Below are 25,565 nucleotides of genomic sequence, written 5' to 3'. Positions count from 1 at the left end.
TGTGGCCCAGTATGGCCCAGCGGGTCCCAGTATGGCCCAGGGAGATCCTATTGGGACCCTAGTATGGCCCAGTAGGATCCCAGTGTGGTCCCAGTATGACCCAGTGGGATCCCGTTATGGCCCAGTGGGGTCCTATTGGGGTCCCAGTACGGCCCAGTGGGTCCCAGTACGGCCCAGTGGGGTCCCAGTGTGGTCCCAGTACGGCCCAGCGGGTCCCAGTATGGCCCAGTGGGATCCCAGTGGGTCCCAGTATGGCCCGGTGGGGTCCTATTGGGGTCCCAGCGGGTCCCAGTACGGCCCAGTGGGATCCCAGTGGGTCCCAGTATGGCCCAGCGGGTCCCAGTACGGCCCAGTGGGATCCCATTGGGGTCCCAGTACGGCCCAGCGGGTCCCAGTACGGCCCAGCAGGGCTCAGGCTCCTTCTCCCCGCTCGCAGTTCGCCATCGGCTCGCTCATGGACGATTACCTGGGTGAGCACCGGGGGGGGGGCGGGGGGGGGGTACGGGGCTTGGCCCCCCCCTCGCTCCCCCCCTCACCTCCCTGCCCCCCCCCCCCAGGTCTCGTCAGCTGAGCGCAGGACGAGGGACGCCACGGCGGCCGTTTTGGGGCAGAAAGGCCCCGTTTCCAATAAAATCGGTTTTTTTTTGGGCCCTCCCGCCTCCGTCTCGCTCTTTTTTTGGGGGGGGGCGCGTGGAAAATTAGGGGGGGGGGGGGGGGTTCCTGAGGCGCGGTGGGGCCCACCCGCGCCATCGCCGCTTGAAGGCCGCGTCGCCGCTTGAAGAGGGCGAGGCGCCGAGCCGGGGCTCGGTCTCCGCGGCAACCGCCCGGCCTCGCTTTACGGCTCCGGCCGCCTCGGCGCCGCGCGACAGTGCGGCCGCCAGCACTCGGCTGCTTTACGGCTGCGCGGCACCGCCCCCCTCCCTCCCTCTCTCGCTCCCCCAAGATGGCGGTGACCGGGGTGAGTGCGGCGGCTCCGCGCCGCCATCCGCCGCCATCCGCCGTCCCCGAGCGGCCCCGGCCGCCGACCCCGGCCCGGATCGGTCCCGTGGGCTCCGAGGAACCGATCCGGGGGGGTTGGGAGCGCGGCGAGGCGCTGGGGGAGCCGCGATGGCGGCCTGGGGTTGGGGGGGGGGGGGGGAGGGGCGCGGCCTGGAGGAGACGGGGGTTGGGGGCGGGAGGGGGGGGGCGGTCCGGGGGGGGTCCCCGTGGTCCTCGGGGGTCCCTTTTGCCCTTGGGGGGGGTCCCCGTTGCCTGTCACGGTCCCCGTTGCTCGTGGGGGGGTCCCCGAGGTCCGTGGGAGGGTCCCCATTGACCTGGGAGGGGGTCCCCGAGGTCCTGGGGGGGTCCCCGAGGTCCTTTTGGGGCCCTGGTGCCCCTGGGGGCGTCCCCGTCGCCCATAACGGTGTCCCCAAGGTCCTTGGGGGTCCCCAGCCCCATAACGATGTCCCCGTCCCCCATAACGACGTCCCCAAGGTCCTTGGCGGGGTCCCCGTCCTTCAGGGCCATGCCCCCATCAACCTTGGCGGTGTCCCCATCGCCCACGGCCATGTCCCCAAGGTCCTCGGGGGTCCCCGCCCCCCCTAACGATGTCCCCAAGGTCCCTGTGGGACCCCGTCACCCTCGGTGGGGTCCCCAGTGCCCATTGCGGGGTCCCCATCCCTCAAGGCCACGTCCCCATCAACCTTGGCGGTGTCCCCATCACCCGTGGCGATGTCCCCGTGGTTTTTAGGGGTCCCTGTCATCCATATGGGAGTCCCCATCACCCATACCGGTGTCCCCATTGCCCTTAATGGGGTCCCCATCACCCATACTGGTGTCCCCAAGGTTCTTGTGGGTCCCAATGGCCCATACTGGGGTCTCCATCACCCATACTGGTGTCCTCATCACCCATAATGATGTCCCCAAGGTCTTTATGGGTTGCTAACAGCCATGGTGGGGTCCCCATCACCCATACTGGTGTCCCCATATCCCTTAATGGTGTCCCCATCGCCCATACTGGGGTCCCCATCACCCATAACAGTGTCCCCAAGGTCCTTGGGGGTCGCCATCACCCATACTGGGATCCCCATCGCCCATACTGGGGTCCCCATTGCCCTTAATGGGGTACCCATCACCCGTAGTGGGGTCCCCATCACCCATACTGGTGTCCCCATCGCCCATAACAATGTCCCCAAGGTCCTTGGGGGTCCCCATCGCCCATAGTGGGGTCCCCATTGCCCATACTGGTGTCTCCGTCGCCCATACTGGTGTCCCCAAGGTCCTTGGGGGTCCCCACCTCCCCCAGCAGCACCCCCCTGACACCGTGGGCGTCGACCTCACCTCCTCCTCTCCCCCCCCGCCCCCCCGTGCCCCCCCCAGACCCTGTACACGTACCCCGAGAACTGGCGCGCCTTCAAGGCGCTGATCGCGGCGCAGTACAGCGGCGCCAAGCTCCGCGTCCTCTCCTCGCCGCCGCACTTCCACTTCGGCCAGACCAACCGCAGCCCCGACTTCCTGCGCAAGTTCCCCGTGGGCAAGGTGAGCAGCGCCCCCCCGGCCCCATTATCCCCGTTTTTAGCCCCGTTTCCCCCCCCCCCCCAACCTCATTTTCGCCCCCAACGCCGCGACACCCCTCCGCAGGTCCCGGCGTTCGAAGGGGATGACGGGTTCTGCGTCTTCGAGAGCAACGCCATCGCCTACTACGGTGAGTTCTTTAAAGTCCTTAAGGGTGTGGGTTTTTTTTTTTTTTTTACCTCTTTTGGCCCGTTTTTGGCCCGTTTCGGGGGTCTGAGCGTGGGCTGTGGGGTGCAGTGAGCAACGAGGAGCTGCGCGGCACCACGCGGGAGCGCGCGGCCGAGGTGGTGCAGTGGGTGAACTTCGCCGACAGCGACATCGTGCCCCCCGCCAGCACCTGGGTGTTCCCCACGCTGGGCATCATGCACTACAACAAGCAGGTGGGTCCCAAAACGGGGGGGGGACGGGCCCGAAAACGGGGGGAGCGGCGTCGAAACGGGGGGAGCGGCATCGAAACGGGGGGAAACGGGCCCGAAACGGGGAGAATGGGCCCAAAAATGGGGGGAATGGGCCCAAAAATGACGGAAGTGGTGTCACAAATGGGGGAACGGCATCAAAAAGGGGGGAAACGGGCCCAAAAACGGGGGGAGTGGCATCAAAAAGGGGGGAATGGCATTGAAACGGGGGGAAACGGGCCCAAAAATGGGGGAAACGGGCCCAAAAGTGGGGGAAACGGGCCCAAAAATGGGGGAGTGGCATCAAAAAGGGGGGAAATGGGCCCAAAAATGGGGGGAACAGGCCCAAAAATGGGGGGGAAATGGCATCGAAATGGGGGGAAACGGCCCTGAAACGGGGGGAAATGGGCCCAAAAATGGGGGAGTGGCATCAAAAAGGGGGGAAATGGGCCCAAAAATGGGGGGAACAGGCCCAAAAATGGGGGGGAGTGGCATCGAAAATGAGGGAAATGGTCCCAAAAATGGGGGAAGTGGCATCAAAAATGGGGGGAAACAGCCCCAAAACGGGGGGAAACGGCCCCCAAACGGGGGGAAACGGCCCCAAAATGGGGGAAACGGCCCCAAAATGGGGGGAACGGGCCCAAAAATGGGGGAAACGGGCCCAAAAATGGGGGAGTGGCATCAAAAATGGGGGAACGGGCCCAAAAATGGGGGAAACAGGCCCAAAAATGAGGGAAATGGCCCCAAAATGGGGGGAAACGGCCCCGAAATGGGGGGAAACGGCCCCAAAACGGGGGGAGATGTGTCTGGGGGGGGGGGCCGTGTGTCCGTCTGAGCGCTCTCCGTGCTCCTGGCCCCCCCCCGCCCCTTCCCTTTGGGTTTGGGGACACTGGGGGGGGGATCGTGGGTTTGGGGGGATCCTGGGGGGTTTGGGGGGGTCCCGGGGGGGTTTGGGGGGGTCCTGGGGGGGTTGGGGGGGTCCTGGGGGTTTGGGGGGGGGCCCGGGGGGGTGTCCTTGTGTCCATGTGAAGGGAGCTCTCTCCGTGCTCCCGGCTCCCCCCTGCCCCTTCCCTTTAGGTTTGGGGGCACTGGGGGGGGGGATCGTGGGTCTGGGGGGGGCTTGGGGGATTTGGGGGTGTCCCGGGGGGGTCCCCCACCACCTGCCCCCCCCCCGCAGGCGACGGAGCAGGCGAAGGAGGAGGTGCGCCGGGCGCTGGCCGTGCTGGACGCCCGCCTGCGCTGCCGGACCTTCCTGGTGGGCGAGCGCGTCTCGCTGGCCGACATCAGCGTCGTCTGCGCCCTGCTCTGGCTCTACAAGCAGGTGCGGCCCCAAAACGCCCCGAAATCCCCCCAAAAAACCCCGCCCCGAGTCCCCCGGCTGGGCCTCGCGGCCCCGAAACGGGGCGGACGTAGCTGAAAGGCGCCGCACGGCCCCGAAACGCGCCCCAAATCTTCCTGGACGCCCCCAAACTGGGCCCGACGCCCCCCAAACTGGGCCCGACGCCCCCAAACTGGGCCCGACGCCCCCAAAACGGGCCCGACACCCCCAAAACGGGCCCGACACCCCCAAAACGGGCCTCACGCCCCTAAAAGGCACCTCAGGGCCCCGAAACCCAACTCGTGGCCCAAAAATACGCCGCAAATCTCGCCCCCCCCCCTCAGATCTTCCTGACGTCCCAAAAACCCACCTCACGGCCCCAAAACCCAACCTGCATCCCCCCAGACCCCCCCGATGCCCCCCAAAACTCCCCCATGATGCCCCCAGACTCCCCCTGACACCCCCAAGCCCCCCCCCGATGCCCCCAGGCCCCCCTGACGCCCCCCAAACCCCACTCAAACCCCTTCCAACCTCCCCCAGACCCTCAAAGCCCCCCCACGATGCCCCCGGAACCCCCCCAGACCCCCCCCGACACCCCCAAGCCCACCCCCGATGCCCCCAGACCCCCCCAACTGCCCCCCCAGACTCCCCTTACCACCCCCAAACCCCACTCAACCCCCCACGACACCCCCCTGACCCCCCCCAGCCCCCTCCCAGACCCCCCCAGACACCCCCAAGCCCCCCCCGATGCCCCCAGACCCCCTTGACTCCCCCTGACGCCCCCCAAACCCCACTCAAACCTCTCCCAACCTCTCCCAGACCCCCCAAAGCCCCCCCATGATGCCCCGAGAGCCCCCCCAGACCCCCCCTGACACCCCCAAGCCTCCCCCAACACCCCCAGACCCCCTCCCGACACCCCCAGACCCCCCCGACGCCCCCCAAACCCCACTCAAACCCCTCCCAAACTCCCCCAGACCCCCCAACACCCCCCACGACACCCCCCTGACCCCCCCCAGCCCCCTCCCAACCCCCCAGACCCCCCCATGATGCCCCCTGACCCCCCCAAGCCCCCCCCGACACTCCCAGACCGCCCCCTTGACGCCCCCCAGACCCCCCCGACGCCCCCCAAACCCCCCTCAAACCCCTCCCAACCTCCCCCAGACCCCCCGAAGCCCCCTGAAACCCCCCCGCGATGCCCCCGGAGCCCCCCCTGACCCCCCCGTGCCCCCCCCCCAGGTGCTGGAGCCCGCCTTCCGGCAGCCCTACGCCAACGTCACGCGCTGGTTCGTCACCTGCCTCAACCAGCCCCAGTTCCGCGCCGTGCTGGGCGACGTGCCGCTGTGCCAGAGGATGGCGCACTTCGACGGTGGGGGGGGGACACGGGGGGGTCATTGGGGGTGTGGGGGGGGTCATTGGGGGGGTATCGGGGGAAATAGGGGGGTATTGGGGGAAATAGGGGGGTATCTGGGGGGTACAGGGGGAAATAGGGGGGTATCGTGCCGCTGTGCCAGAGGATGGCGCACTTTGACGGTGGGGGGGGGACACGGGGGGGGCATGAGGGGGTCATCGGGGGTATTAGGGAAAATAGGGGGATACTGGGGGGTTATTGGGGGGCATGGGGGGTTCCCAGGAGGACATAAGGGAGATTTTGGGGGGGATATGGGAGAAAATGAGGACGGGGGGGTCATGGGGGACAGTGGGGGGACATTGGGGTTATCGGGGGGGGACATTGGGGGGGTACGGGGGGATGTTGGGGGTCATTGGAGGGGCCTTGGGGGTGTCCAGGGGACACTGGGGGGACGTGGGGGGATGGGGGGGGGCATCAGGGGGATGTTGGGGGGACATTAGGGGATGGGGGGGGACATGGGGGATATTGGGGGGGTATCGGGGGACATGGTGGGGTACTGGGGGGACACGAGGGGGTATGGGGGGACACGGGGGGGTATCGGGGGACACGGGGGGGCTATCGGGGGATATGAGGGGGGTATCAGGGGACCTGGGGGGATATCGGGGGACATGGGGGGGTATCAGGGGCACGGGATATTGGGGGGGCATGGGGGGGCTATCGGGATACAGGGGGGTATCAGGGGACACGGGGGGGGCTATCGGGGGATACGGGGGGGCTATCAGGGGACACGGGGGGGTATCAGGGGACATGGGGGGCTATCGGGGGACACAAGGGGCTATCGGGGGGCATGGGGGGCTATGAGGGGACATGGGGGGATATCGAGGGACACGGGGGGTAAGAGGGGGCACAGGAGGATATTGGGGGGCACTGGGGGGTATCGGGGGACATGGGGGGGCTAACGGGATGGGGGGTTATCGGGGGATGGGGGGGTATCGGGGGACATGGGGGGGTATCAGGTGACACAGGGGGGGTATCGGGGGACACAGGGGCTATCAGGGGACATGGGGGGGCTATCGGGGGACACGGGGCTACTGGGGGACATGGGTTATTGGGACACGGGGGAGTATCAGGGGACAGGGGCTATCAGGGGACACAAGGGGCTATCAGGGGACACGGGGGGGGATATCGGGGGTCCTGTCCTCCCCCCCCCCCAGCTGCGGGTGCTGACTCCCCCCCCCGCGTGCCCCCGCAGCCAAGAAGTTCGCCGAGAGCCAGCCGCGGAAGGAGGCGCCGCGCAAGGAGCGGGGCAAGGAGAAGGAGAAGGAGAAGGAGAAGGAGAGGGACAAGGACAAGGACAGGGAGGAGCGGCGGCGCGACGAGGGCAGCCCCGAGGAGCTGGACGAGTGCGAGCAGGCCCTGGCCGCGGAGCCCAAGGCCAAGGACCCCTTCGCGCACCTGCCCAAGAGGTGGGGGGGCTGGGGGGGGGACTGGGGGGACTGGGGGGGGGCTGGGAGGGCTGGGAGGGCTGGGCAGGGGGACTGGGAGGGCTGGGGGGGGACTGGGAGGACGGGGGGGGAACTGAGGGGGACGCTGGGGGGATGAGGGGGACGGGGTGGGGACAGCGGGGACGCCTGGGGGGGGGCTGGGGGGGATACGGTGGGGGAGGTGGGGACACTGGGGATACTGGGAGGGCGCTGGGGATGGTGGGGAGACCATGGGGACACTGGGGATACTGGGGGGACACTGGGGGTGGTGGGGGGACACGGGGGACACCGGGGACGGTGAGGAGACCATGGGGACACTGGGGACACTGGTGATACTGGGGGGACACTGGGGGGACGCTGGGGACGGTGGGGACGTGATGGGGACAGTGGGGATACTGGGGGGACAGTGGGGAGACCATGGGGACACTGGGGATACTGGGGGGACACTGGGGACGGTGGGAACACCGGGGGAATGATGGGGACACTGCGGGGCCCCCACGGAGTGGGTGCCCCCCCCGCACCCCGCACCAATTCGGGGGTTTTCTGTTTTTTTTCTTCACCGATTTGATTTTTTCCCCCGGTTTTTGCTGTGACCCCGGAACCAATTTTGGGGTTTTCCATTTTTTGGTTCTCCGATTTAATTTCTGCCCCCCCAGAACCAATTTTGGGGTTTTCTGTTTATTTTTTTATTTATGGATTTGATCTTTTCCTCCGTTTTTTTGCTGTGACCCCGGAACCAATTTTGGGCTTTTCCCTTTTTTCCCTTCCCCGATTCGATTTTTGCCCCCGTTTTTGCCGCTCCCCTGCACCAATTCTGGTTTCTTTTTCGTGTTTTTTCCTTCTCCCATTTAATCCCCCCCCCCGTTTCTGCCGTGCCCCCCCCAGCCCCTTCGTCATCGACGAGTTCAAGCGCAAGTACTCCAACGAGGACACGCTGACGGTGGCGCTGCCGCACTTCTGGGAGCACTTCGACAAGGCCGGGTGGTCCATCTGGTACGGCGAGTACCGCTTCCCCGAGGAGCTCACCCAGACCTTCATGAGCTGCAACCTCATCACCGGTACCGGGGCCAAACCGGGGGAAAACGGGCAAAAAACGGGGAGAAATGGGCAAAAAACGGGGGGAAATGGGCAAAAAACGGGGATAACGGGGACGAACCGGGGAGAAAACGGGGAGAAAATGGGGATAATGGGGACAAAACGGGGAGAAAGTGGGGATGAAATGTGGATAATGGGGATGAAATGGGGACATAATGGGGATAATGAGGACAAAACAGGGAGAAAATTGGGATAATGGGAAGAAAATGGGGAAAAAACTGAGAGAAAATGGGGATAATGAGGAGAAAATAGGGAAAAAACAGAGAAAATGGGGATAATGGGGAGAAAACGGGAATAATGGGGATGAATTGGGGAGAAAATGGGGATGAAATGGGGACATAATGGGGATAATGAGGACAAAGCAGGGAGAAAATGGGGATAATGGGGAGAAAATGGGAATAATGGGGATGAACTGGGGAGAAAACGGGGATGAAATGGGGACATAATGGGGATAACGAGGACAAAACAGGGAGAAAATGGGGATAACGGGGAGAAAATGGGGATAATGGGGACGAAATGGGGACATAATGGGCCGGGTGGTCCTTCATGAGCTGCAACCTCATCACCGGTACTGGGGCAAAACCGGGGGAAAACAGGCAAAAAACGGGGGGAAATGGGGAGAAAACTGGGATAACGGGGAAAAAACGGGGAGAAAATGGGGATAATGGGGAGAAAATGGGGATAATGGCGAGACAACAGGGAGAGAATGGGGATAATGGGGATGAAATGGGGAGAAAATGGGGATAATGGGGACAAAACGGGGAGAAAACGGGGAGAAAATTGGGATAATGGGGACGAAAAGGGGAGAAAATGGGGAAAAAACAGATAATGGGGAGAAAACGGGGAGAAAACGGGGGTAATGGGGACGAAACGGGGGTAATGGGGCTGAAATGGGGACATAACGGGGACAGAATGGGGAGAAAACAGGGATAATAGGGACAAAACTGGAAGAAAATCGGGATAATGGGAAGAAAACGGGGAGAAAATGGGGATAATGGGGACAGAACAGGGAGATAATGGGGATAATGGGGATGAAACGGGGGTAATGGGGCTGAAATGGGGACAGAACGGGGACAGAACAGGGAGAAAACAGGGAGAAAACAGGGATAATGGGGATGAAATGGGGACAAAATTGGGACAAAATGGGGATAACGGGGACAAAACAGGGAGAAAATGGGGATATTGGGGAGAAAATGGGGATAAAATGGCGACAAAATAGGGATAATGGGGATGAAATGGGGAAAAAATGGGGACAACAGGGACGAAATGGGGACAAAACGGGAAAAATGTGGAGAAATGGGGATAAAATGGGGACAAAATGGGGATAATGGGGACAAAAACATGGATAACGGACAAAACAGGGATGAAATGGGGACAATGGGGACAAAACGGGGACAATGGGGACGAAATGGGGATAATGGGGACAAAACGGGGACATTGGGGACGAAATGGGGATAATGGGGATGAAACGGGGACAAAAACAGGGACAATGGAGACAAAATGGGGACGAAATGGGGAAGAAATGGGGATAAAATGGTGACAGTGAGGATGAAGTGGGGACAAAATGGGGACCAAATGGGGATGATGGGGACAAACTGGAGACAACAGTGACAAAATGGGGACGAAACGGAGACAACCGGGATGAAAGTGGGACGAGGGGGGCTAAATTGGGGCAAAAACGGGGACAAAATAGGGACAAAAATGGGGACAAAATGGGCAAAAATGGGGACGAAATGGGGACGAAATGGGGACAGAAGGGTGACAGCGGGGCAACCCCGTCGCGTCCCCCAGGCATGTTCCAGCGCCTGGACAAGCTGCGCAAGAACGCCTTCGCCAGCGTCATCCTGTTCGGCACCAACAACGACAGCAGCATCTCGGGCGTCTGGGTCTTCCGCGGCCAGGAGCTGGCCTTCACGGTGAGCCCCGGCCCCGAAACCGCCCCGATCGGCCCCAAATCGCCCCCGATCGGCCCCAAATCCCCCCGATCGGCCCCAAATCCGCCCCGTTTGGCACCAATTCCCCCCGATCGGCCCCAAATCGCCCCCGATCGGCCCCAAATCCCCCCGATCGGCCCCAAATCCGCCCCGTTTGGCACCAATTCCCCCCGATCGGCACCAAATCCCCCGTTTGGCCCCAAATCGCCCCCGATCGGCCCCAAATCCCCCCCAGTCGGCCCCAAATCCCCCTGTTTGGCACCAAATCCCCCGTTTGGCCCCAAATCCCCCCCGTTTGGCCCCAAATCCCCCCCGATCAGCCCCAAATCCCCCCGATCAGCCCCAAATCCCCCCGATCGGCCCCAAATCCCTCCCGATCAGCCCCAAATCTCCCCCAGTCGGCCCCAAATCTCCCCCGATCGGCCCCAAATCCCCCCCAGTCGGCCCCAAATCCCCCTGTTTGGCCCCAAATCTCCCCCGTTTGGCCCCAAATCCCCCCTGTTTAGCCCCAAATCCCCATCTTCGGGCCCCAGATCTCTGTGTCGGGCCCCAAATCCCCACATTGAGCCCCCAAATGCCTGCCTTGGTCCCCAGATCCCTTCGTTCAGGCCCCAAATCCCTGTATTCTGCCCCAAATCTCTGCATCGGGCCCCCAGATTTGCATATTCAGCCCCCAAATCCTTACGTTTGAGCCCCCAAATCCCTGCGTCGGGCCCCAAATCTCCACATTTGGCCCCCCAAATCCCCATGCTGGCCCCCAAATCTCCACATCAGGCCCCAAATCCCCGCATTGAGCCCCTAAATCCCTGTGTTGGGCCCCAAATCCCTGCGTTGGACCCCCAAATTTCCACGTTCAGCCCCCAAATCCCAGTGCCTGTCCCCCAAATCTCCGTGTTGGGTCCCAAATCTGCATGTTTGGGTCCCAAATCCCCACGTTCAGGCCCCAAAATCCCTGTGTTGGGCCCCAAAATCCCTGTGTCAGGCCCCAAATCCCCATGTTGGCCCCCAAATCTCCACATCAGGCCCCGAATCCCCAGATTGAGCCCCCAAATCCCTGGATTTGGCCCCAAATCCCTGCATTCAGGCCCCAAATCCCTGCATCAGGCCCCCAGATTTCCACACTCAGGCCCCAAATCCCCGTGTTTGGCCCCCAAATCCCCTCGTTGGGCCCCAAATCTCCACATTTGGCCCCCAAATCCCCCCTTTCAGCCCCCAACTTCCTCCATTCCGCCCCCAAATCCCTGTATTTGGGCCCCAAATCTCCCTTTTTGGCCCCCAAATCCTTGCAGTCAGGCCCCCAAATTTCCACTTTTGGCCCCCAATCCCTGCATTGGCCCCAAAATCCCTTTGTTTGGCCCCCAGCTCTCTGAAATTGGGCCCCGAGTCCCCCCATTCTGCCCCCAAATCCCCACTTTTGCCCCCCAAATCCCCATTTTTGGGCCCCAACTCCCCCTGTTCTGCCCCAAACTCCCCACTTTTACGCCCCCAAATCCCCATTTTTGAGCCCCCAGCTCCCCATTTTCGGGCCCCACCCCCCCGTTCTGCCCCCACCTCCCCCTGTTCTGCCCCCCCTTCCCCACTTTTGCCCCCCACCTCCCCGTTTTTGGGCCCCAACGCCCCTGTTCTGCCCCCAACTCCCCACTTCTGCCCCCCACCTCCCCGTTTTTGGGCCCCAACTCCCCCCGTTCTGCCCCCAAATCCCCATTTTTGCCCCCCACCTCCCCACTTTCGCCCCCCACCTCCCCATTTGCGGGCTCCAACTCCCCAATTTTGCCCCCCACCGCCCGGTCTTCGGGCCCCAACGCCCCCGTTCTGCCCCCACCTCCCCACTTTAGGTCCCCAGATCCCCATTTTCGGGCCCCAACTCCCCCCGTTCTGCCCCCAAATCCCCACTTTTACCCCCCAACTCCGTACTTTCACCCCCCACCTCCCCATTTTCAGGCCCCAACACCCCCGTTCTGCCCCCACCTCCCCACTTCTACCCCCCACCTCTCCATTTTTGGGCCCCACCCCCCTGTTCTGCCCCCAAATCCCCACTTTTGGTCCCCAGATCCCCATTTTCGGGCCCCAACTCCCCCCCTTCTGCCCCCAAATCCCCACTTTTGCCCCCCAACTCCCCGTTTTCGGGCCCCAACCCCCCCGTGGCGCCCCCGCCTCCCCACTTTCGCCCCCCGACGCCCCGTTTCGTCCCCCCGCAGCTGAGCCCCGACTGGCAGGTGGACTACGAGTCGTACGCGTGGCGCAAGCTGGACAGCGACAGCGCCGAGTGCCGGGCCCTGGTGCGGGAGTACTTCAGCTGGGAGGGCGCCTTCGCGCACGTGGGCAAGGCCTTCAACCAGGGCAAGATCTTCAAGTGACCCAAGGCAGCTGGCGCCACGGGGTGCCCGTCGCGACGGGGCGCGGCGGCGGCGTCTCGGGGCGCGGCGGCGGACCGCAGCACGGCGGGGTACGTCGGCGTGTTGCGGCGCGGCGCGGCGTGTCGCTCTGTCGCGACGTGGCGCGGCGGCGTCATCGTGGCACAGCGCGTCGTGTCGTGACATGTCGGCGTGTCGTGACATGTCGGCGTGTCACCACATCGCGTCACTGTGTTACGACGTGTCATGTCACAGCATCGTCATCGTGTCACAGCGCGTCGTGGTGTCATGACATGTCGTTGTGTCGTGACATGTCGTCGTGTTGTGACATGTCGTTGTGTCCTGACATGTCGTTGTGTCGTGACATGTCGTTGTGTCATGACATGTCGTTGTGTCGTGACATGTCGTTGTGTCGTGACATGTCGTTGTGTCGTGACATGTCGTTGTGTCATGACATGTCGTTGTGTCGTGACATGTCGTTGTGTCGTGACATGTCGTTGTGTCGTGACATGTCGTTGTGTCGTGACATGTCGTTGTGTCGTGACATGTCGTTGTGTCGTGACATGTCGTTGTGTCGTGACATGTCGTTGTGTCGTGACATGTTGTCGTGTCGTGACATGTCGTTGTGTCGTGACATGTCGTTGTGTCGTGACATGTCGTCGTGTCACCACATCGCGTCACTGTGTCACGACGTGTCATGTCACAACATTGTCATCGTGTCACAGCGTGTTGTGGTGTCGTGACATGTCGTTGTGTCATGACATGTCGTTGTGTCGTGACATGTCGTTGTGTCGTGACATGTCGTTGTGTCATGACATGTCGTCGTGTCGTGACATGTCGTTGTGTCGTGACATGACATCGTGTCACCACGTCGTGTCACTGTGTCACGACGTGTCATGTCACAACATCGTCGTTGTGTCACAGCGCATCGTGGTGTCGTGACATGTCGTTGTGTCGTGACATGTCGTTGTGTCGTGACATGACATCGTGTCACCACATCGTGTCACTGTGTCACGACGTGTCATGTCACAACATTGTCATCGTGTCACAGCGCATCTTTGTGTCATGACATGTCGTCATGTCACGACATGACATCGTGTCACCACATCGCGTCACTGTGTCACAACGTGTCCTGTCACAACATCGTCATCGTGTCACAGCGCGTCATGGTGTCATGACATGTCGTTGTGTCATGACATGTCATCGTGTCGTGACATGTCGTCCTGTCACCACGTCGCGTCACTGTGTCACGACGTGTCACGTCACAACGTCGTCATCGTGTCGCAGTGCGTCATGGTGTCGTGACATGCGGTCGTGTCACGACGTGCCATCACATTTGTGTCATGACGTGTCGTCATGTCGTAACATGTCACAACATGTCACTGTCATCATGTCGTGATACGTCATCGTGTCACGTCACGACATGTCACCGTGTCACAATGTGTCATCATATTGTGACGCGTCAGCGCGTCGTGACGTGTTACACCGTGTCACTGTCGTGACATGTCGCTAGGTGTCAGCATGTCACATCGTGTCCCGACGTGTCATCATGTCATGACGTCTCGTTGTGTCATGCCATGTCGCTGTGTCACAATGTGTCATCACGTCGCGACATGTCACCATGTCATTGTCATGACGCATTGCGTTATGACATCACCGTGTTGTGACATGTCGTGACGTGTCATGTCACACCGTGTCAGAACTTGTCACTGTGTCATGACGTCATCATGTCATGATGTGTCATCATGTCGTGACACGTCATCGTGTCGCACCATGTCACTGTCGCAACGTCATCATGTCGTGACATGTCACCATGTCACAACACGTCACTGTCGCAACTTGTGTCGCGATGCCACTGTTACATGTCGGCCTGTTGCAACGTGTCAACGTCGTGACATCGTGTCCTGACATGTCACCATGTCACGTGTCGCCATGCTGCGACACGTCGCCATGTCCCGACACGTCGCCATGTACCGACACGTCCCCATGTCCCGGCACGTCCCCGTGTCCCGACACGTCCCCATGTCCCGACACGTCCCCATGTCCCGGCACGTCCCCGTGTCCCGGCACGTCGCCATGTCCCGGCACGTCCCCATGTCCCGGCACGTCCCCGTGTCCCGACACGTCGCCATGTCGTGCCATGTCCCGGCACGTCCCCGTGTCGCGATGCGTCCCCACGTTGCTGCGGCGCCGCGTGTCGCCGCGCCGCGTCACCGTGTCGCGACATGTCACGACGCGTCGCCGCAGACGGAGCCACGCGGCCAATAAACGGGAACGGATCCGGCCCCGGCGGTGGCCTGGGGGCGTCAGGGGGGGAACTGGGGGGTACTGGGAGCCACTGGGCACCAACTGGGGGTTACTGGGTGCTCTTGGGAGCCACTGGGGGTTACTGGGCACCATTGAGCACCAACTGGGTGTTACTGGGAGCTGTTGGGGGTTTACTGGGAGTTACTGGGTGATGCTGAGAGCCACTGGGGGTAACTGGAGCCCAATTGGCACCACTGGGCATTACTGGGGGATACTGGGGGGTACTGGGAGTTATTGGGCACCAACTGGGTGTTACTGGGAGCCTTTGGGTGTCACTGGGAGTTACTGGGAGCCACTGGGGGTCACTGGAACCCACTGGGAGCCGAGTTACGGGGCGCTGCTGGGCACCACTGGCTGTTACTGGGAGCTACTGGGCGTTACTGGGAGCCACGGGGCACCACCGGCAGTCCCCGCCCCCCCCCCCCCCCACGTGACCCAGCGCCACCGCCCTCCTGGCCCCGCCCACTGAGGCCACGCCCCCCGCCGGCCACGCCCCCTCAGCCCCCCCTCAGGCCCCGCCCCCCGGCAGCTGAGTCACGGCGGGACCGGGGCGGTGGCGGGGCCGCGCCCACCAGAGCCACCAGTACGGACCAGTACGGACCAGTACGGACCAGTATGGAGCAGTACGGACCAGTATGGAGCAGTGCGGACCAGTATGGACCAGTACGGACCAGTGGCACCAGTGCGAGGCAGCGCCCACCAGTGCAGACCAGTGCCCACCAGTTTGCACCAGTTCAGACCAGTGTCCAACAGTTCAGACCAGTGCCTACCAGTTCAGACCAGTGCCCACCAATGCAGACCAGTGCCCACCAGTTTGCACCAGTTCAGACCAGTGCCCACCAGTTTGCACCAGTCCAAGCCAGCACCCACCACTGCTCACCAGTCCAAACCAGTGCCCACCAGCCCAAACCAGTGCCCACTAGTTCAGACCAGTTTGAACCAACGCCCATCACTTCAAACCAGCATCCACCAGCACCCACCAGTTAAAACCAGTTCACACCAGTTTAAGCCAGCACCTGCCAGTGAGCACCAGCAAAAGCCAGCGTGCACCAGTGCCACCAGTTTGCACCAGTGCCTGCCAGTGCCCACCAGTTCAGACCAGTTCAGACCAGTTCCGACCAGCATCCACCAGTTCAATCCAGTGCCCACCAATTCAGACCAGCACACACCAGTGCAGACCAGTGTCCACCAGTTTGCACCAGTTAAAACCGGTGTCCAACAGTTCCGACCAGTGCCCACCAGTTCAGACCAGTGGCCACCAGTGGCCACCAGTTCAGACCAGCGCCAACCAGTTCTGACCAATTCCAACCAGTTCAATCCAGTGCCCATCAGTTCAGGCCACTTTGCACCAGATAAAACCAGTGCCCACCAGTTTGCACCAGTTCAGACCAGTTCAGACCTGCACCCACCAGTTCTGACCAGTGCCCACCAGTTCAAACCAGTTTGCACCACTTCAGACCAGCAGCCACCAGTTCAGACCAGCGGCCACCAGTTCAGACCAGTTTGCACCAGTTCAGACCAGTGGCCACCAGTTAAGACTAGTTTGCACCAGTTCAGACCAGCGCCCAGCAGTGCCCACCAGTTCAGACCAGTGCCCACCAGTTCAGACCAGTTTGCACCAGTTCAGACCAGTGCCGACCAGTTCAGACCAGTTTGCACCAGTTCAGACCAGTGCCCACCAGTTCAGACCAGTTTGCACCAGTTCAGACCAGTGGCCACCAGTTAAGACTAGTTTGCACCAGTTCAGACCAGCGCCCAGCAGTGCCCACCAGTTCAGACCAGTGCCGACCAGTTCAGACCAGTTTGCACCAGTTCAGACCAGTGCCGACCAGTTCAGACCAGTTTGCACCAGTTCAGACCAGTGCCCACCAGTTCAGACCAGTTTGCACCAGTTCAGACCAGTGCCCACCAGTTCAGACCAGTTTGCACCAGTTCAGACCAGTTTGCACCAGTTAAGACTAGTTTGCACCAGTTCAGACCAGCGCCCAGCAGTGCCCACCAGTTCAGACCAGTTTGCACCAGTTCAGACCAGTTTGCACCAGTTCAGACCAGTTTGCACCAGTTCAGACCAGTGCCGACCAGTTCAGACCAGTTTGCACCAGTTCAGACCAGTGCCCACCAGTTCAGACCAGTTTGCACCAGTTCAGACCAGTGCCCACCAGTTCAGACCAGTTTGCACCAGTTCAGACCAGCGCCCAGCAGTGCCCACCAGTTCAGACCAGTGCCCACCAGTTCAGACCAGTTTGCACCAGTTCAGACCAGTGCCGACCAGTTCAGACCAGTTTGCACCAGTTCAGACCAGTGCCCACCAGTTCAGACCAGTTTGCACCAGTTCAGACCAGTGGCCACCAGTTAAGACTAGTTTGCACCAGTTCAGACCAGCGCCCAGCAGTGCCCACCAGTTCAGACCAGTGCCCACCAGTTCAGACCAGTTTGCACCAGTTCAGACCAGTGCCGACCAGTTCAGACCAGTTTGCACCAGTTCAGACCAGTGCCCACCAGTTCAGACCAGTTTGCACCAGTTCAGACCAGTGGCCACCAGTTAAGACTAGTTTGCACCAGTTCAGACCAGCGCCCAGCAGTGCCCACCAGTTCAGACCAGTGCCCACCAGTTCAGACCAGTTTGCACCAGTTCAGACCAGTGCCGACCAGTTCAGACCAGTTTGCACCAGTTCAGACCAGTGCCCACCAGTTCAGACCAGTTTGCACCAGTTCAGACCAGTGGCCACCAGTTAAGACCAGTTTGCACCAGTTCAGACCAGCGCCCAGCAGTGCCCACCAGTTCAGACCAGTTTGCACCAGTTCAGACCAGTGCCGACCAGTTCAGACCAGTGCCGACCAGTTCGGACCAGTTCAGACGTGCCCCCCCCCGTCCAGCTGTGGTGGGGGAGGGGCAGTGCCGCACATCTGGACCCGCCCCTCCCCCCCCGCCCCCCCCGGCCGCGCCCAGGCCCGGGGCTGAGTCAGCGCGGGGGCGGCGAGCGGGAACGGGCCGAAATCGGGCGGAATCGGGCAAAATTGGGCGGAATCGGCGAAATCGGGCAAAACGGGGCAAAACGGGGCAGATTTGGGCAAAACCGGGCGGGGGGGGGGGCAAAGCCCCGCTGCGAACCCCACGGCCGGGCCCCACATCTGGGGGGCAGCCCCTGCCCACTGCTCGCCTCCAGCCCCACACTTATGGGGCTGCCCCACATCTCCCCCCCCAGCCCCACCCCTATGGGGTTAACCCCCTTCGCAGCCCCGTGCCCCACACCTATGGGGCTGCTCCAACCCTATGGGGCTGCCCCACACTTATGGGGCTGCCCCACACCTATGGGGCTGCCCCACGTCTCTCCCCCCAGCCCCACACCTATGGGGCTGCCCCCTTTTGCAGCCCTGCGCCCCACGTCTATGGGCTGCCCCACACTTATGGGGCTGCCCCACACCTATGGGGCTGCCCCACTTCTCTCCCCTAGCCCCACCCCTATGGGGCTGCCCCCTTTTGCAGCCCCACGTCTATGGGCTGCCCCACACCTATGGGGCTGCCCCACGTCTCTCCCCCCAGCCCCACACCTATGGGGCTGCCCCCTTTTGCAGCCCTGCGCCCCACATCTATGGGGCTGCCCCACACCTATGGGGCTGCCCCACATCTCCCCCCAGCCCCACACCTAGGGGGCTACCCCTTTTTGCAGCCCCACGTCTATGGGGCTGCCCCACACTTACGGGGCTGCCCCACATCTCCCCCAGCCCCACCCCTATGGGGCTGCCCCCCCCCCCCGAGTCCCATTTCTTGCCCCCCCAGCCCCACATCCGTGGGGCAGGCCCAGCCCCACTGCTTGCTTCCAGCCCCACACTTATGGGGCTGCCCCACATCCATGGGGCTGCCCCGCTCCCCCCCCCCCCCCCCCCCCCGGCTCTTTCCCTGCCCAGCCCCGCGCGGGGGGGGGCGGGGCCAAATTCCTGCGGGGGGGCCGGGGAGCGAGGCGGGGCGGGGGCGGGGCTACCGCGACTGGGCGGGGCACTGGGGGAACTGGGAGCGGTGCTGGTGTGACTGGGAATGGTCCCGGGTTAACTGGGAGTGGTCCCAGCGTAACGGGGGGTGGTGCTGGGGCGACTGGGAATGGCACTGGGTAACTGGGAGTGGTCCCAGTGTTGCTGGGGCAACTGGGAATGGCACTGGGGTAACTGGGAGTGGTCCCAGTGTAACCGGGATCGGTGCTGGGGCAACTGGGAGCAGTGCTGGGGGAACTGGGAATGGTCCCAGGGGAACTGGAGCAGTGCTGGTGTAACTGGGAACTGCCCCGGTGCAGCTGGGAAAGGCACTGGTGTAACTGGGGGTGGTCCCAGTGTAACTGCCCCACTGGTGCCGGGGCAACTGGGAGTGGTCCCATTGTAACTGGGAGCAGCGCTGGAGTAACTGGGAATGGTCCCGTTGTAACTGGGAGCAGCGCTGGAGTAACTGGGAATGGTCCCAGTGCAACTGGGAATGGCGCTGGGGCAACTGGGACCTGCCCCAGTGCAGCTGGGAATGGCACTGGTGTAACTGGGCAGCGCCATGGGGCAGGGCTATGGGGCAGGGCTATGGGGCAGGGCTATGGGGCAGGGCCATGGGGCAGGGCCATGGGGCAGGGCTATGGGGCAGGGCTATGGGGCAGGGCCATGGGGCAGGGCTATGGGGCAGGGCTATGGGGCAGGGTTATGGGGCAGGGCTATGGGGCAGGGTTATAGGGCAGGGTTATAGGGCAGGGTTATGGGGCAGGGCTATGGGGCAGGGCCATGGGGCAGGGTTATAGGGCAGGGTTATGGGGCAGGGCCATGGGGCAGGGCTATGGGGCAGGGCCATGGGGCAGGGCCATGGGGCAGGGTTATGGGGCAGGGTTATGGGGCAGGGCTATGGGGCAGGGTTATGGGGCAGGGTTATGGGGCAGGGCTATGGGGCAGGGCCATGGGGCAGGGTTATGGGGCAGGGCTATGGGGCAGGGCTATGGGGCAGGGCCATGGGGCAGGGCCATGGGCAGGGCCATGGGGCAGGGTTATGGGGCAGGGCCATGGGGCAGGGTTATGGGGCAGGGCTATGGGGCAGGGCTATGGGGCAGGGCCATGGGGCAGGGCTATGGGCAGGGCCATGGGGCAGGGCCATGGGGCAGGGTTATGGGGCAGGGCCATGGGGCAGGGCCATGGGGCAGGGCCATGGGGCAGGGTTATGGGGCAGCGCCATGGGGCAGGGCCATGGGGCAGGGTTCTGGGGCAGGGCCATGGGGCAGGGCCATGGGGCAGGGTTATGGGGCAGGGTTATGGGGCAGGGCTATGGGGCAGGGTTATAGGGCAGGGTTATAGGGCAGGGTTATGGGGCAGGGCTATGGGGCAGGGCCATGGGGCAGGGTTATGGGGCAGGGCCATGGGGCAGGGTTATAGGGCAGGGCCATGGGGCAGGGCCATGGGGCAGGGCTATGGGGCAGGGCTATGGGGCAGGGCCATGGGGCAGGGCTATGGGGCAGGGCCATGGGGCAGGGCTATGGGGCAGGGCTATGGGCAGGGCCATGGGGCAGGGCTATGGGGCAGGATTATGGGGCAGGGCTATGGGGCAGGGTTATGGGGCAGGGCTATGGGGCAGGGCCATGGGGCAGGGTTATAGGGCAGGATTATGGGGCAGGGCTATGGGGCAGGGTTATGGGGCAGGGCTATGGGGCAGGGCCATGGGGCAGGGCTATGGGGCAGGATTATGGGGCAGGGCTATGGGGCAGGGTTATGGGGCAGGGCTATGGGGCAGGGCCATGGGGCAGGGCTATGGGGCAGGGTTATGGGGCAGGGCTATGGGGCAGGGCCATGGGGCAGGGCTATGGGGCAGGATTATGGGGCAGGGCTATGGGGCAGGGTTATGGGGCAGGGCTATGGGGCAGGGCCATGGGGCAGGGTTATAGGGCAGGGTTATGGGGCAGGGCTATGGGGCAGGGCTATGGGGCAGGGCTGTGGGGCAGGGCCGTGGGGCAGGGCTATGGGGCAGGGCTATGGGGCAGGGCCATGGGGCAGGGCCATGGGGCAGGGTTATGGGGCAGGGCCATGGGCAGGGCCATGGGGCAGGGTTATGGGGCAGGGCCATGGGGCAGGGTTATAGGGCAGGGTTATGGGGCAGGGCCATGGGGCAGGGCCGTGGGACAGGGCTGTGGGGCAGGGCTGTGGGGCAGGGCCATGGGCAGGGCTATGGGGCAGGGCTATGGGGCAGGGCTATGGGGCAGGGTTATGGGGCAGGGCTATGGGGCAGGGCTATGGGGCAGGGTTATAGGGCAGGGCTATGGGGCAGGGCTATGGGGCAGGGTTATAGGGCAGGGTTATGGGGCAGGGCTATGGGGCAGGGCTATGGGGCAGGGCCATGGGGCAGGGCTATGGGGCAGGGCTATGGGGCAGGGCCATGGGGCAGGGTTATAGGGCAGGGCTATGGGGCAGGGCTATGGGGCAGGGTTATAGGGCAGGGCTATGGGGCAGGGCTATGGGGCAGGGTTATGGGGCAGGGTTATGGGGCAGGGCTATGGGGCAGGGCTATGGGGCAGGGTTATAGGGCAGGGTTATGGGGCAGGGTTATGGGGCAGGGCCATGGGGCAGGGCTATGGGGCAGGGCCATGGGGCAGGGCCATGGGGCAGGGCTATGGGGCAGGGCTATGGGGCAGGGTTATAGGGCAGGGCCATGGGGCAGGGCTATGGGGCAGGGCCATGGGGCAGGGTTATGGGGCAGGGCCATGGGGCAGGGCTATGGGGCAGGGTTATAGGGCAGGGTTATGGGGCAGGGTTATGGGGCAGGGCCATGGGGCAGGGCTATGGGGCAGGGCTATGGGGCAGGGCTATGGGGCAGGGCTATGGGGCAGGGTTATGGGGCAGGGCCATGGGGCAGGGCCATGGGGCAGGGTTATGGGGCAGGGTTATGGGGCAGGGTTATGGGGCAGGGTTATGGGGCAGGGTTATAGGGCAGGGTTATGGGGCAGGGCTATGGGGCAGGGCCATGGGGCAGGGTTATGGGGCAGGGCCATGGGGCAGGGCTATGGGGCAGGGTTATAGGGCAGGGTTATGGGGCAGGGTTATGGGGCAGGGCCATGGGGCAGGGCCATGGGGCAGGGCTATGGGGCAGGGCTATGGGGCAGGGCCATGGGGCAGGGCTATGGGGCAGGGCTATGGGGCAGGGTTATGGGGCAGGGCTATGGGGCAGGGTTATAGGGCAGGGTTATAGGGCAGGGTTATGGGGCAGGGCTATGGGGCAGGGCCATGGGGCAGGGTTATAGGGCAGGGTTATGGGGCAGGGCCATGGGGCAGGGCTATGGGGCAGGGCCATGGGGCAGGGCCATGGGGCAGGGTTATGGGGCAGGGTTATGGGGCAGGGCTATGGGGCAGGGTTATGGGCAGGGTTATGGGGCAGGGCTATGGGGCAGGGCCATGGGGCAGGGTTATGGGGCAGGGCTATGGGGCAGGGCTATGGGGCAGGGCCATGGGGCAGGGCCATGGGGCAGGGCCATGGGGCAGGGTTATGGGGCAGGGCCATGGGGCAGGGTTATGGGGCAGGGCTATGGGGCAGGGCTATGGGGCAGGGCCATGGGGCAGGGCTATGGGGCAGGGCCATGGGGCAGGGCCATGGGGCAGGGTTATGGCAGGGCCATGGGGCAGGGCCATGGGGCAGGGCCATGGGGCAGGGTTATGGGGCAGCGCCATGGGGCAGGGCCATGGGGCAGGGTTCTGGGGCAGGGCCATGGGGCAGGGCCATGGGGCAGGGTTATGGGGCAGGGTTATGGGCAGGGCTATGGGGCAGGGTTATAGGGCAGGGTTATAGGGCAGGGTTATGGGGCAGGGCTATGGGGCAGGGCCATGGGGCAGGGTTATGGGGCAGGGCCATGGGGCAGGGTTATAGGGCAGGGCCATGGGGCAGGGCCATGGGGCAGGGCTATGGGGCAGGGCTATGGGGCAGGGCCATGGGGCAGGGCTATGGGGCAGGGCCATGGGGCAGGGCTATGGGGCAGGGCTATGGGGCAGGGCCATGGGGCAGGGCTATGGGGCAGGATTATGGGGCAGGGCTATGGGGCAGGGTTATGGGGCAGGGCTATGGGGCAGGGCCATGGGGCAGGGTTATAGGGCAGGATTATGGGGCAGGGCTATGGGGCAGGGTTATGGGGCAGGGCTATGGGGCAGGGCCATGGGGCAGGGCTATGGGGCAGGATTATGGGGCAGGGCTATGGGGCAGGGTTATGGGGCAGGGCTATGGGGCAGGGCCATGGGGCAGGGCTATGGGGCAGGGTTATGGGGCAGGGCTATGGGGCAGGGCCATGGGGCAGGGCTATGGGGCAGGATTATGGGGCAGGGCTATGGGGCAGGGTTATGGGGCAGGGCTATGGGGCAGGGCCATGGGGCAGGGTTATAGGGCAGGGTTATGGGGCAGGGCTATGGGGCAGGGCTATGGGGCAGGGCTGTGGGGCAGGGCCGTGGGGCAGGGCTATGGGGCAGGGCTATGGGGCAGGGCCATGGGGCAGGGCCATGGGGCAGGGTTATGGGGCAGGGCCATGGGGCAGGGCCATGGGGCAGGGTTATGGGGCAGGGCCATGGGGCAGGGTTATAGGGCAGGGTTATGGGGCAGGGCCATGGGGCAGGGCCGTGGGACAGGGCTGTGGGGCAGGGCTGTGGGGCAGGGCCATGGGGCAGGGCTATGGGGCAGGGCTATGGGGCAGGGCTATGGGGCAGGGTTATGGGGCAGGGCTATGGGGCAGGGCTATGGGGCAGGGTTATAGGGCAGGGCTATGGGGCAGGGCTATGGGGCAGGGTTATAGGGCAGGGTTATGGGGCAGGGCTATGGGGCAGGGCTATGGGGCAGGGCCATGGGGCAGGGCTATGGGGCAGGGCTATGGGGCAGGGCCATGGGGCAGGGTTATAGGGCAGGGCTATGGGGCAGGGCTATGGGGCAGGGTTATAGGGCAGGGCTATGGGGCAGGGCTATGGGGCAGGGTTATGGGGCAGGGTTATGGGGCAGGGCTATGGGGCAGGGCTATGGGGCAGGGTTATAGGGCAGGGTTATGGGGCAGGGTTATGGGGCAGGGCCATGGGGCAGGGCTATGGGGCAGGGCCATGGGGCAGGGCCATGGGGCAGGGCTATGGGGCAGGGCTATGGGGCAGGGTTATAGGGCAGGGCCATGGGGCAGGGCTATGGGGCAGGGCCATGGGGCAGGGTTATGGGGCAGGGCCATGGGGCAGGGCTATGGGGCAGGGTTATAGGGCAGGGTTATGGGGCAGGGTTATGGGGCAGGGCCATGGGGCAGGGCTATGGGGCAGGGCTATGGGGCAGGGCTATGGGGCAGGGCTATGGGGCAGGGTTATGGGGCAGGGCCATGGGGCAGGGCCATGGGGCAGGGTTATGGGGCAGGGTTATGGGGCAGGGTTATGGGGCAGGGTTATGGGGCAGGGTTATAGGGCAGGGTTATGGGGCAGGGCTATGGGCAGGGCCATGGGGCAGGGTTATGGGGCAGGGCCATGGGGCAGGGCTATGGGGCAGGGTTATAGGGCAGGGTTATGGGGCAGGGTTATGGGGCAGGGCCATGGGGCAGGGCCATGGGGCAGGGCTATGGGGCAGGGCCATGGGGCAGGGTTATAGGGCAGGGCTATGGGGCAGCCTTATAGGGCACAACGCTATGGGGCAGCGCTATGGGGCACCCCACTACTCCCGCCCCCCCCCCGCTATGGGGCAGGGACCCCCCCCCTTGCCCCCCCCCCGCCCCACGGCCCCGCCGGGCGCAGCCGGGGCTCGGGGCAGGACGCGGTGGCCCCGCGCCAGGTCGGAATCCCAAAAATCCCCCGCGTGGCCTCGGCGAAGGGGGAGGGGCTCCTGGCCCCGCCCCCACCCCACACCCCCCCCCCCACGGACACGGGTGGGCGGCTGGGGGGGGGGGGGGGGAGCGGCCGTGGGGTTCCCGTGGGCGGCACCTGGGGGGCCCCAGCCCCACGGACGCGGGGTTGTGGGGGGGTGGTCCGGGGGGTGGTCCCGGGGGGGGGCGGGGCTCGAGGGGATTCCTGAAGGGGGAGGGGCGGGGGGGGGGGGGTTCCCTTTGGGGGGGGGGAGGGAATTCCGGGGGGGGGGGGCGGGGCTACGCGGGGGCTTCCCCCGAGGGCGGGGCCGGGGGGGGAGGGGGTTCCCTGGGGGGGGAGGGGGCGCTATGGGGGGGGGGGGCGGGGGCTGGGGGGGGGTGCAGGGCTATGGGGGGGGGGTCCTGGGGGGGGGTCCGGGGTTTATGGGGTTAACGGGGGTGACGGGGGGGGGCTGGGGGGGGGGGGCAGGGGCTCTGCGCTCCCTATAGGTCCCCAGGGGCCCCTATAGCACCCCCCGCGTCCCTCCCCGGGCCCTACAGGTCGCTGTGGGTCCCCGGGGGTCCCCACAGGTCCCTATGGCCCCTATAGGTCCCCACAGGTCCCTGTGGTCTCTATAGGTCCCCACAGGTCCCTATGGTCTCTATAGGTCCCCACAGGTCCCTATGGCCCCTATAGGTCCCCACAGGTCCCTATGGTCTCTATAGGTCCCCACAGGTCCTATGGTCTCTATAGGTCCCCACAGGTCCCTATGGCCCCTATAGGTCCCCACAGGTCCCTATGGCCCCTATAGGTCCCCACAGGTCCCTATGGTCTCTATAGGTCCCCACAGGTCCCTATGGCCCCTATAGGTCCCCACAGGTCCCTATGGTCTCTATAGGTCCCCACAGGTCCCTATGGTCTCTATAGGTCCCCACAGGTCCCTATGGCCCCTATAGGTCCCCACAGGTCCCTATGGCCCTATAGGTCC

The 25,565-nt window shown here is 64.1% G+C and overlaps 1 protein-coding gene and 1 long non-coding RNA gene across 2 annotated transcripts; both read left to right on the top strand.

Annotated features, from left to right (window-relative positions):
• The first annotated feature begins 6 nt into the window (after positions 1–6).
• On the top strand, positions 7–651 carry LOC310891397. Its single transcript, XR_014577552.1, has 2 exons — positions 7–470; positions 558–651. It is a non-coding gene; the product is annotated as an uncharacterized lncRNA (long non-coding RNA).
• A 159-nt stretch (positions 652–810) lies between these two features.
• Positions 811–12,754, top strand: EEF1G (eukaryotic translation elongation factor 1 gamma). The gene is made up of 10 exons (XM_083853666.1): positions 811–958; positions 2,359–2,517; positions 2,620–2,683; positions 2,791–2,933; positions 4,126–4,269; positions 5,503–5,632; positions 6,867–7,080; positions 7,984–8,156; positions 9,985–10,109; positions 12,326–12,754. The coding sequence occupies exons 1-10, from the start codon at positions 944–946 to the stop codon at positions 12,482–12,484; spliced, it is 1,326 nt and encodes a 441-aa protein (XP_083709792.1). The 5' UTR covers positions 811–943; the 3' UTR covers positions 12,485–12,754.
• The last annotated feature ends 12,811 nt before the right edge of the window (positions 12,755–25,565 follow it).

Source organism: Anser anser (genome assembly GCF_964211835.1).
Source record: "Anser anser genome assembly, contig: HAP1_SCAFFOLD_284, whole genome shotgun sequence".
NCBI classification, from domain to species: domain Eukaryota; kingdom Metazoa; phylum Chordata; class Aves; order Anseriformes; family Anatidae; genus Anser; species Anser anser.
The sequence above is the reverse complement of the archived record's forward strand: the minus strand, read 5'-3'. Positions and strand labels throughout refer to the sequence as shown.

Excerpts from the sequence above, each read along its gene's own strand:
- EEF1G (XM_083853666.1), top strand. Across the intron at positions 2,934-4,125 it reads TCATGCACTACAACAAGCAG|GCGACGGAGCAGGCGAAGGA; the intron begins GTGGGTCCCAAA and ends CCCCCCCCGCAG. Across the intron at positions 7,081-7,983 it reads TTCGCGCACCTGCCCAAGAG|CCCCTTCGTCATCGACGAGT; the intron begins GTGGGGGGGCTG and ends TGCCCCCCCCAG.